General features: G+C 48.0%; 1 protein-coding gene across 1 annotated transcript in view; it reads left to right on the top strand.

The window, feature by feature from the left end:
• Positions 1 to 10,423: 10,423 nt before the first annotated feature.
• LOC127298798 (putative disease resistance RPP13-like protein 3) overlaps positions 10,424 to 12,569 on the top strand; it is a 32,673-nt gene continuing 30,527 nt past the window's right edge. The window contains exon 1 of the mRNA XM_051328654.2: positions 10,424 to 10,769. Coding sequence (XP_051184614.1) covers positions 10,504 to 10,769 — 266 coding nt within the window. The 5' untranslated portion in view covers positions 10,424 to 10,503. The remainder of the gene's footprint in view (positions 10,770 to 12,569) is intronic.

Here is a 12,569-nt window from a genome sequence, read left to right as displayed (position 1 = left end):
AAAAGCTGGGCTGCACACTGGATTTGCTGAGATGGAAGGCACAGGCAGGTGTAGCTGACTCGGCATTTGAAAACTTGCTGAAAATGTTGAAGAATATGTTTCCAAAGAATAACGAGTTGCCCGCCACTACGTACGAAGCAAAGAAGGTTGTCCGCCCTCTAGGTTTAGAGGTTACGAAGATACATGCATGCATCAACGATCGCATCCTCTACCGCGGTGAATACGAGAATTTGAATGAATGCCCGGTATGCACCGCATTGCGTTATAAGATCAGAGGCGATGACCCCGGTGACGATGTTGAGGGCCCGAACCCCAGGAAGAGGGTTCCCGCCAAGGTGATGTGGTATGCTCCTATAATACCACGGTTGAAACGTCTGTTCAGGAACAAAGAGCATGCCAAGTTGTTGCGATGGCACAAAGAGGACCGTAAGTCGGACGGGGAGTTGAGACACCCCGCAGATGGAACGCAATGGAGAAAGATCGACAGAGAGTTCAAAGATTTTGCAGCTGACGCAAGGAACATAAGATTTGGTCTAAGTACGGATGGCATGAATCCTTTTGGCGAGCAGAGCTCCAGCCATAGTACCTGGCCCGTGACTCTATGCATCTACAACCTTCCTCCTTGGTTGTGCATGAAGCGGAAGTTCATTATGATGCCAGTGCTCATCCAAGGTCCGAAGCAACCCGGCAACGACATCGATGTGTACCTAAGGCCATTAGTTGATGAACTTTTACAGCTGTGGGGCAGACCTGGTGTCCGTGTGTGGGATGAGCACAAAGAAGAGGAATTTGACCTACGAGCGTTGCTTTTCGTAACCATCAACGATTGGCCTGCTCTTAGTAACCTTTCGGGACTGTCAAATAAGGGATACAATGCATGCACGCACTGCTTACATGAGACTGAAAGTGTACATTTGCCAAATTGTAAGAAGAACGTGTACCTTGGGCATCGTCGATTTCTTCCGAAAGGTCATCCAGGAAGAAAGAAAGGCAAGCATTACAACGGCAAGGCAGATCACCGGCCGAAGCCTGCGGAACACACCGGTGCCGAGGTATTTGATATGGTCAAGGGTTTGAAAGTCATCTTTGGAAAGGGTCCTCGGCGGACAATCAGTGCCGAAGGGAGCCGACGGGCACGTAGCCATGTGGAAGAAGAAATCTATATTCTGGGAGCTAGAATATTGGAAAGTCCTAGAAGTCCGCTCTGCAATCGACGTGATGCACGTTACGAAGAATATTTGCGTGAACATCCTAAGCTTCTTGGGCGTGTATGGGAAGTCAAATGATACAAAGGAAGCACGGCAGGACCAGCAAAGTTTGAAAGACCCTGATGACCGGCATCCGGAACGGTTTCAAGGTCGTGCCAGCTACGCTCTGACCAAAGAAGAGAAGGTCATCTTTTTTGAATGCCTGAGCAGTATGAAGGTCCCGTCAGGATTCTCGTCCAATATAAAGGGAATAATAAACATGGCGGAGAAAAAGTTCCAAAACCTGAAGTCTCACGATCGCCACGTGATTATGACGCAATTGCTTCCGATTGCTTTGAGGGGCTCTCGCCGGAAAATGTTCGACTGCCCATTGTGAAGCTATGTGCATTCCTCAATGCAATCTCTCGAGAAGGTAATCAATCCAGAAGTTCTACCACGATTCTGAACGATGTGATCCAATGTCTTGTCGCTTTCGAGTTGGTGTTCCCGCCATCCTTCTTCAATATTATGACGCACCTCCTGGTTCACCTAGTCGATGAGATTTCCATTCTCGGTCTGTATTTCTACACAATATGTTCCCCTTCGAGAGGTTCATGGGAGTATTAAAGAAATATGTTCGTAACCGTGCTAGGCCGTAAGGAAGCATCGCCAAGGGCTATGGAAATGAGGAGGTAATTGAGTTTTGTGTTGACTTTGTTCCTGACCTTAAGCCGATTGGTCTTCCTCAATCGCGGCACGAGGGGAGACTAAGTGGAAAAGGCACGATCGGAAGGAAATCAATGATATGTATGGACGGCCATTCTCTGACTGAAGCACACCACACGCTTCCGACCAATTCCAGCTTGGTTGCTCCGTACTTTGAGAAACACAAGAATATTTTACGCTCGGACAACCCCGGGAAGCCCGAATCCTGGATTAGGAAGGCCCACATGGAGACTTTCGGCAGTTGGTTGAGAAAACATTTAATGAGTGACAATAAGGTTGTAGATCAGCTGTACATGTTGGCCAAGACACCATCTTCGACTATAACGACTTTCCAAGGGTACGAGATAAATGGGAATACATTTTACACGATCGCCCAAGATAAAAAGAGCACCAACCAAAACAGTGGTGTCCGCTTTGATGCAGCAACCGAGAATGGGCAAAAGGTCACATATTATGGTTACATAGAGGAGATATGGGAACTTGACTATGGACCCTCCTTTAGGGTCCCTTTGTTCAGTGCAAATGGTTCAAGCTAACAGGAGGTGGGGTAAAGGTGGACCAGCAATACGGAATGACAATGGTGGATTTCAACAATCTTGGTTATCTTGACGAACCATTCGTCCTAGCGAAAGATGTCGCTCAGGTTTTCTATGTGAAGGACATGAGTAGCAAATCGAGGAAACGGAAAGATAAGAAAACGATCAGTACATCATGCGATGATTCAAAGCGCCACATTGTTCTTTCAGGAAAAGAAACATCGTGGGAGTGGAGGACAAGACAGACATGTCGAAGATTATAATATGTTTGCTGAAATTCCGCCCTTCAAAGTGAACACCGACCCAAGCATTAAGTTAAATGATGAGGATGCTCCATGGATACGGCACAATCGTAAGCAAGCAGGGACACAAGGGAAGAAATGATGTGTAATAATTTATTGTACCAAACTTTGTTGAATGAATCATGTGAATTATATTACCCGTGATGTGTTTGGTGTCCATTTTCGAATGATTCAATTGACTCGAGATAGCACTGATGATACATGAAATTTGGAGTGACTAAGTCATACTCCTGCATGCATACATGAAATTTGGAGTGACTAAGTCATACTCCTTCATACAGGAAATTTGGAGTGACTAAGTCATACTCCTGCATACATGAAATTTGGAGTGATTTAGTCATACTCCTGCCTAGGCGTATAATATGCATACTCGTAGTCTTCATAGCCGCCGCCGTTGTACTGGTAGTCGTCGCCTTCTAAGTTGCCGGCATCGCTGCCGCTTCTTGTCGTCGGCTGTCGTCGGGCGGCGCTCGTGGCTCAAATCGAGGGTAGCGCAGGCGGGGATATCGCCGGCCGTGATGTAGTCCATGACGCTCTGCAGAGTCCGGCCGTACCACCATAGCACGAGGGCAAGGGTAGTTCGAGGCGCAAAGCTCCTCCACCCGCCGGTAGGTTAGAGTGGGTGCGGTGGAAGCCATGAGAGAGTGATGAGAGATTGTAGAGATGTGATCTTGGCCAAGGCGGGCTACCTATATGTACCGACAAATGGCGGGAAAAATGGGAGCGGGAAGACAGACGCGGGAAGAAAGAGGCGGGAGAAAGTGGCGGGAAGAAATTGGCGGGAAAAAATTGGCGGGAAGAAAGAGGCCGAAAGAAATTGGCGGGAAACAATTGGCGGGAAGAAAGAGGCGGGAAGACAGGGAAGAAATGGCGGGAAGACGAGGAGGGAAGAGGGGGTCGGCGGAAAGAGGCGGGAAGAGGGGGTTTTAAAATTTTGAATTGAATTAGTTTTATTTTTCTGAATTTTTTGATATATTATTTGTATTTTAAGATTTTGAATTGAATTAGTTTTATTTTTCTGAATTTATTGATATATTATATGTATTTTTAAAATTTTGAATTGAATTAGTTTTATTTTTATGAATTTTTTGATATATTATATGTATTTTTAAAATTTTGAATTGAATTAGTTTTATTTTTATGAATTTTTTGATATATTATATGTATTTTTAATATTTTGAAATGAATTAGTTTTATTTTTCTTAATTTTTTGATATATAATTTGTATTTTTAATATTTTGAATTGAATTAGTTTTATTTTTCTGAATTTATTGATGTATTATTTGTATTTTTAAAATTTTGAATTGAATTAGTTTTATTTTTATGAATTTTTTGATATATTATATGTATTCTAAACATTTCTGAAATGAAATAATTTTGAAAAAAGGCCTTTAGTCGCGGTTGGCACGGCCAACCGGCGACTAAAGGTCCTCTCCGCGGGAACCGCAAATTGGGGCGAAAAAAATCCTTTAGTCGCGGTTGGGGTCACCAACCGCGACTAAAAAGCCCTTTAGTCGCGGTTGGGCTCCCCAACCGCGACTAAAGGTTGGAGCTATAAATGCCCGCGCGGGCGGCGCCCGCGCCACTTCTTCTTCTCCGCGCGCCCATCGTCTTCTCCGCAGTGCCGCCCGACCGAGACGCTGTCGCCGCCCGCCTCTCGACGCCGTCGCCGCCTCCGCCGCGCCTCGACGACCTCGCCGCGGCCCTCGCTCGCCGCGCCCTTGCCGAACGGAGTCTCCGCCGCCGCCAAGGTAACGGCCGGCGCGCCTCGATCGCCGCGCGCGCGCGCCGAGCGCGCGAAGACCCCGCCGCGCGCCCTAGCCTCGCACCGCCGCCGTCGCCGTCCCTAGCCTCGCCCGCCGCCGCCGTCGCCTCGCCTGCCGCCTCGTCGCCTCGCCTGCCGCGCCGTCGCGCGCCCGCTGGCCGGCCGGTTACAGAGAGAAAGAGAGGAGGGGAGAGAAAGAGAGAGAAGATATGAGCAGCCGGCCTTTTTTTGTTTTTTGTTTTTTGTTTTTTTAGTAAACAGATCTTAACTAATAACAAAACAAAAACAAATATAAAAATAACTAAAATTTGATTTTAAAAAACTAAAAATTGACTTAAAAAGTTTGTCTAAAAAAACGAAAATTTGACTTAAAAAAAGTAAAATTTGACTTAAAAACTTGCGCGCTCGCCCCGTGTGTATACGGAGGGGGCGCCGCGCGACCCTCTCGCGCGCTAGAGAGAAAGAGAGAGAAAGGAGGGACCGCCACCGCCACCGCCATTTCGCCACCGCCCTTTCGACACCGACCCCGCGTGTATACGGAGGGGGCGACGAGACGCCTTCGCCGCCCCCTCCGTATACGCGCGGGGTTTTTTTTTGTTTTTTTACGAGAGAGAGAAGGATCGGCACCGCCACCACCACCGCCACCACCACCACCACCGCCACCGCCACAAAATTTAGACTTAATGATCAAAATTTTAACTTAACAAAATTTTATTTGGGATCGAGAGGGGGCGGCGAGGGTTATGTGTCCTCGGCACCGCCACCGCCCTCTCGGTCACCGCCACACCGGTCTCTCGGTCACGCGGTCACCGCGTCCCCTTTCGCCACCGCCACCGGTCTCTCGGTCACGCGGTCACCGCGTCCCCCCTTTCGCCACCACCACCGTTCTCTCGGTCACGCGGTCACCGCATGCGAGGCGAGGTCGATCGTCCGCATATACACATCTAATACACGCGTCCCCCTCTCGCCTCCCTCGTCGCCCTCTCTCTTTATATGTAGAAGAGATGTGATAATGCTGGCATATACACAATTAATTTGTTTTGACTACATGTTTTCAGGATCGACATATGGCGGACGATAGAGCTGACCCGATTCTGGACAACTATGATCCGGACGCTGAAGACCATATGTTCGGCATCATAAAAGGCGATATTCCATATGTGCCGACCGGAGAAGAAGAAGATGATATCTCTTCTTATCTGAACCTTGAGTGTGAAGATGAAGGGCGCCGTCGGCAAACGAGATGATGCCGAAGAAACGTCGATAAACGACGATCTTCAATTGGAAGTAGCAACCACCTCCGGCGCCGAGGTATATATATATATATACATATTGAGCGTACGGTGATACAACTAACTGATTTGAATAAATGTGTGTGTACTAACACGCGCGACTCTCTTTCTTATTTTAGCCCTCGGCCGGATCGTCGAAAAATCGAGTACGTCGTCAAAGCGTGGCGCAACCAAGACGATGAAAGCAGGAGAAACATGCACCATCGATGTTGTCGACGAAGAAACCGGCAGGCCGCTGGAGCCCAGCAAGAACGCCACCAAGTTTGTCGGCCAATGCGGAGCCGTTGTTAGAGACAACGTCTCGATCACCCGCCAGAGTGGAATGAGCCAAAGAAGGCACGTGTTGGTTTCACTTTTGTCGATAAGAGAGAAAAAAAGATTGCTTCAACAAGCTTATGGAACATTTCGTTCTACCTCCGGAATACCGCAAATACGATGAGGAGGGTAACAAGATTGCGGAAAACAAGAAGAGGCGCAAGCTAGTCAAACAGTTCGCTCTTTCTAGGATGGCCAACGCATTCCGGAAATACAAGCAAAATCTAGCCCATGACTTTGTCAACCAGGGCAAGACTCCGGATTTCAGAGGACCATATGCGAAACAGCACCATGATTGGCCAGAATTTGTGACGAAAAAGAAATCGGAGCAGTGCCTTGAACTATCGAAAAAAATAAGGAAAATGCGGCCAAGAAGGAGTACAATCATAAAATGGGGCCAGGAGGGTATCGCTTTTGGCAGCCTAAGTGGGAGAAGATGGAGAACGAGCTGAGGGCGCGAGGAATCCGTCCAGGTACGGAGGGATGGGACCCAAGGGCCAAAAGCTGGTGGTACGGGCATGGGGGATCGCTGAACCCGGAGACAGGGAGTGTGTTTATCGGGGCAAAATAATTACACCCACCCAAAAGCTTATTGAGGCAATGAGGGAGGCTCAAGAGGGAGGATCAGGTTCAACAGAGAGAACGACGCCCGACAAAAGCCCTCGGGAATCCCGAACACGGAGGACGTATACGAGGCATGGGGCCCATTCCGTGGAAAATAGGGTTCCCCGGAACGATGACCCGTACGGTTACAGAAGCCGTAAGAGAAAGATGGATCGGGATGCAGATGTTGTGGCGAAGTTGGTAACGGAAATGGATGTGATGAAGAAAACCGTGAGTGTACTAGTCGCCGAAAGAGATGCAGCTCGGGCGCAGCATGCTGAAGATCATCCAATGGATCTCGGAAGCCAGCAGAGAAGAAGCAGCGTGGCTTCCACGGAGGCCTCACCGGCTGGTGCACCGACGATAGAAATTACTGCACCGGAGCCTGCGGTGGTCGAAATTACTGCACCGGAGCCTCCTCGCTACCCCGTGGACGATATAAAGGAGATGAAAGCATGTCATCTGTATTATCCTATCGGGAACATGTCCATGAAGGTAGCCATCGGCAGTGCTTTACCACTGGAGCACTCCACCACAACAACCCCATTCAAGATGGCTATGCTCGTGTGACGGTGGAGGAGATAGTCCAAGGGTTTGAGAACCTGGACATTGACATTGCTACACCTGAAGGGGTGAAAAGACTTGGAGATGTCAAGCGCCAGTTCATTCTATGGCAGAAGAAATTTATCAAGTTTCCAGGCGAGGCGCCAACAAGTCCACCCCCGTACGGTGGTGGTGGTGGCGGTGGCGGTGACGGTGGCGGTGGCGGTGGCGGTGACGGTGGCGGTGGCGGTGACGGTGGCGGTGGTGCTTCACCTAATACACCTCATTCACGTCAGCCCACGCCGCCGCCCCCCAGTCCTCGTCCGGCGGGTGATCGACACCGGTACCGCCCCCAATCCACCTCCGGCGAAGAAGCGAAGCAGTCCTGGGTTATTAACCCGGACCCTTACGTACCTAAGAAAACAAAGGTACCGGAGGTATCATCGAAGCCTCTCCCCACGAGGCCTTGGGAAAGTAGTGCCGAGGAAGTCGAGGCGGGCGCGGCTGCTGATTTAGAGAAATGGAAGGCGAGCGTCAAGAGGAAAATAGAGGGCGAGCCCAAGCCGCATATTCTGACAAGGAAAAGCAGTGGGCTAAGTCATTTTTGAACACACCGTCCCAAGCCGCGAAGAATCTGCCTGACGACTATTTACGTGAACTTCGTAGGCAAGCACTCGCGTTCAAGAACAGGAAAGAGTTGGCGGAGAAGAAAGCCGTGAAGGACGAGGCCGAGTCAAAATTAGAAAGGGGGAAAGAAGTTGCCCAGCTCGGGGAACAAAGTAAACAATCGATCGCCCCGCTCATAGTGCAAGCCGCCGATCCGGATGCCCCGATATCATAGCAGCTGCGGCAAAGACATGGATTGACCGTAACGAGTGCCAGAGAACAAGCGGCCGAGTTAGGTATCACTCTTCGTGGCACTGCTAGGCCTTGATGAGGCGCCAATGAAGGACGTAGTATTTACATATGTGAAGAATGGCCCTCTCGTCGAGCTGCGCAGAAGGGGATCTACCTTGACAAATGCTAGGTCTGCTAAATTGGTACAAGGGTTACATAAAACATAAAAACGCCAAAGACTATATCTATGCGGAAGTTAGATATGAGCATCACTTCAAACATTACCGGGTACAAATTCCTCTGAGTGAATTGTTCCAGCTGTTCAATCTGCGCGACCTCGACAAATCTATCATCGGTTGCTACGTTCGTAAGTGATTTATTAATTTCTACCCCATCTCGTTCATTGCCTGCACCGTCCTAACTATCTTGTTGTGTACGCTATTATGCGAGAATGAAGAAGCGGGAAATGCGAATAAGGAACATCCATGATGTTGGGTTCATTGACCCACACATCGTTAATTCACATGTGTTAGAACACCACCCCGCCGACGTGGAGGATGACCTGTGGCGGTTTATTAGAAAACAGCAACAGAAAAGTGATATTCTATTTCCTTACCATTTTGGGTGAGTGTTTCTGTCTTGAGCACATTCTCTTTTGTTTACTCCATGCATGGTATGTGGCTAATCGATGAGTTATGCATGATCGTGCATGTATCGTGTCCGCAGGTTCCACTGGATTCTTATGGTAATTAAAGTTCAGACCTCCTCAGTTCTCGTCCACGACTCTCTGAATATGGATCCGGCGCTTTGGGGCGACATGAGAAAAATGATGCAAAAGTAATTATTTTCATTCATTTGCGCTCTATATCGATCGGCCTATTTCGTTCATCATTTCCTAATATCAAGTAACTAATTAATAACTCTCTTGTTTATTTAATTTTCTTTGCCTCGTAGGGTTTGGAGACGGTTCGTAGATACCAAGGTCGGTGAATTCAAAAAAGAGCTACATTTTAAAATGGCGGTGCGGACGATCGGGGATACTCAGCCACCGGGGACCAACCTATGTGGATACTATGTTTGTGAGAGGATCCGGAGATACCGCAATGAGCGGAACCAGACGTGTGAGAACAACATCCTGAGGAATAACCTCCGGAAGACGCTTAGTCCAGAAGCTCGCTTCCGACCACTTCAAGAGGAACTAGCTGGATGGTTGGCGAGGGAAGTCATCGATCCTAAAGGAGAACACTATTACGATGACGTAGAACTTTATATGCACCAGAATTTGTAACTAACTTGTTCAAAATTGTATATGGTCATCCGATATTGAATATATATTGTATATGGTCATCCGATATTGAATATATATTGTATATTCCTCTTGAATTCTTTTTGGTTCTAATTTCAAATTTGTTTGAAATTGTACATTCATATGCATGTATGTATACAGTACCGTAGAATATGTGAAACTCCTTCAAAATTAAAACCCAAAAGAAATAAAATAATACAAATTAAAAAGAAACCAGATTTAGGGGGAGGGGGGCTAAAACCCTAAACCCTGCGGAGGCCTTTAGTCGCGGTTGGCCTAAATATGTGAAACTCCTTCAGAATTAAAACCCAAAAGAAATAAAATAATACAAATTAAAAAGAAACCAGATTTAGGGGGAGGGGGGCTAAAACCCTAAACCCTGCGGAGGCCTTTAGTCGCGGCTGGCCAGAAGAACCGCGACTAAAGGTCCTCCGCCCTGGCGCTCGCCTGCGGCCCACGTGGACGGGCCTTTAGTCGCGGTTCGTAAGGAACCGCGACTAAAGGGGGGGGCCTTTAGTCGCGCAGCTTTGGTCGCGGTTGCGCCACCGCGACTAATGGCAGTTGCCAACCGCGACCAAAGCCCTTTTTTCCACCAGTGATTCCTATGCAAATCCTATGAATCAAAGGAGCCCTCGGTGATTTGATGCCGGAGGAGTAAACCCGATGTAGCTTAGCTACACGTCTGACATGACGCTGATGCTGCTATTCTTTTCAAGCTAGGCATATTTTAGCCGGTAATGCATGCATCACGTTTGTTGGGAGGAAAGGCATATAAAACCAGCAAGAAAATGCTCAGATGCTGCAAGTTATCTTGAAGAAGAATAGACAAGGAATCACGTTTTGTGGCAGGAGAAGGAGAAATCATAGAAATAGCAGCAAGAAACAGATAGATTCCGTTTCGTCTTCCGTCCGTATAATGATTCTATGCCTCCCTCGATTGCGACTCAAAGTAAGGAAGAGCTATAAATCCATGGCAGGCAGGCAGGCAGGCAGGCAGGCAGGGAACCACTATATATGTGATGTGAGCTCCTGCCATCTACATTGCGTTGCAAGAGCGAGCAGACAGATTGTCTCAAGCAAAACAGGCCAAGATGGCGGAGGCCGTCATCGGGTCGCTGGTCGGGAAGCTGCAGGACCTAATGGTGAGCGAGGCTCGGAGGATGGCGGCGGTGAGCGACGACGTAGGGACGCTGCTGGACAAGCTCGTGTGGATCGAGGCCTTCCTCCACGACGCGGAGCCGCGGCGGCGCGTACAGAGGGACCAGCACATCAAGGTGTGGCTGCAACAGACCCGCAGGGCGTTCGAGGACGCCGAGGACGCCGTCGACCGGTACTACGTCCAGGTCGACCTCTCCAGGTGTGTTCAATTAACTAGCGATCTCCGGCCCTTTCCATGCAAAATAAATACATTACTAAAATAAACGGCGTCTTCTCAACAAACATTTCACGTGACTTTTTCTAAAACTAGCACGATATCCATGCCTTGCAACGGATCAACAAATGATATAATATTTTATACGAAAATAGAAAAAGCAGAAGATTTGTTGGACATAAAAAAATTCCAATTGAGAGGCATTATCGTGTCAATTTTCAATTTTCCTTGGAATCAGCATGTCAAAGCCTCACAGGTGGGCTTTTTTTTTTACCTTACCCAACGACACCTTTCCAATCCGGTTTTCTTGGGAGCATCGCAGCCTCGTAGGGGGACATTTTTTTATCTCGCCCGAAAACAACAATCCGATCTCGATCAACCAATCCAATGCAGAGGATATGACGTTGTGGTTCACCTTCAAAATTCTTTTCAAAACCAATATTCCACACATAAGTGCGTATTAAAATAATTTAATATATGCTCACAAATCTCGAAAACTGATTGTTTTTTTCTAGTTACAAGTGTGCTTCAATTCAAAAAATAATAATTGGTAGTGGACTACAAATGATATTTTTTCAATTTTTTTTTAAACGGAGGCAAAAGCTTTGCCTCAATCTATTAATTAAGGAGAAGTTTTTGGACAAGATAGTCCATACAAGCGAACACCCAACAAAAACAAAGTACAAGATTACTCTCCCGGCATTATTTCTCCTAAGCGTTTAGCTCCCGCCAAAACCCACAACCGTGCCTCTCTCTTTATCTTGTCAAGCATGACAGAAGGTGGAGCGTGCTTGTTGTGGAAGACCCTTGCGTTCCGCTCGGCCCAAATTTCCCAAGTAACGAGTAGAGATAGGGAGGCGATCGCTCTCCGGTTTGGAGTTGCGCCACTTGTCATTTGGTTCCACCAATTGTTGATAGAGAGACCCACCCATTGGCCCGGCATGATGCCGGGGATGCCCAACCAAACACGAATGAGGTTCCATAGACGCACCACATAACGACAATGGATGAAAAGGTGGCAAACCGATTCCGTTTCTTGCTTGCAAAGAGGGCATAAGCCACAATTTGGCCAACCACGTTTTTGTAACCGGTTGGCGGTCCAAATTCTATTTTGCGTTAGAAGCCAGGCGAAGAACTTTGCCTTTGGAGTGGCCCAAACCTTCCATACCGACTTATACAGATTGGAGGTAGTTGATCCGAAGAATTGCAAATCATAAGCCGACTTGACCGAATATTGTCCATTTGACGTGAGCCTCCACGAGATGGTGTCTTCAATCTCCTCAATTAGGTGTACCTCTTGCAACTTGGCCCATTCCTTTTTGAACACGCAAAGGTAAGTGGCGCAATCTCCTTTGGCTTTCTTCCTTCAAGCAAAGGGGCATCCCAAAACGAAGTCTTGCACCCGTTGCCAATGGTGATTTTGGTGGCGGCATAGAAAATGTCCATGTCCGCCTCGGAGCATGGGTTACTTGACCCGGCCCAAATCTTGGAGCTATCTGTCCATTCAAGCCACGGCCAACGAAGGCGAAGAGCCGCCACAAATTTGTCTAAGCACATGACTCCAAGCCCACCAAGCTTCTTGGGGCGGCAAACCGTCTTCCAATTAACTTTGCATTTCGCCCCGGTTGTGGTGTCCTTCGCCGACCAAAGGGAAGCTCTTTTGATTTTGTTGATGAATTTAATAGTGTCCGGTGGAACAACAAGCGGTGTGAGGTAGTAAGTGGCTTGAGAGGTGATGAACGATTTGACAAGAGCCGTGCGGCCGGCCGTGGTGATAGATTTGCC

This window comes from Lolium perenne, chromosome 5 (genome assembly GCF_019359855.2).
Source record: "Lolium perenne isolate Kyuss_39 chromosome 5, Kyuss_2.0, whole genome shotgun sequence".
NCBI classification, from domain to species: domain Eukaryota; kingdom Viridiplantae; phylum Streptophyta; class Magnoliopsida; order Poales; family Poaceae; genus Lolium; species Lolium perenne.
This window is presented reverse-complemented; position numbering and strand designations above follow the sequence as displayed.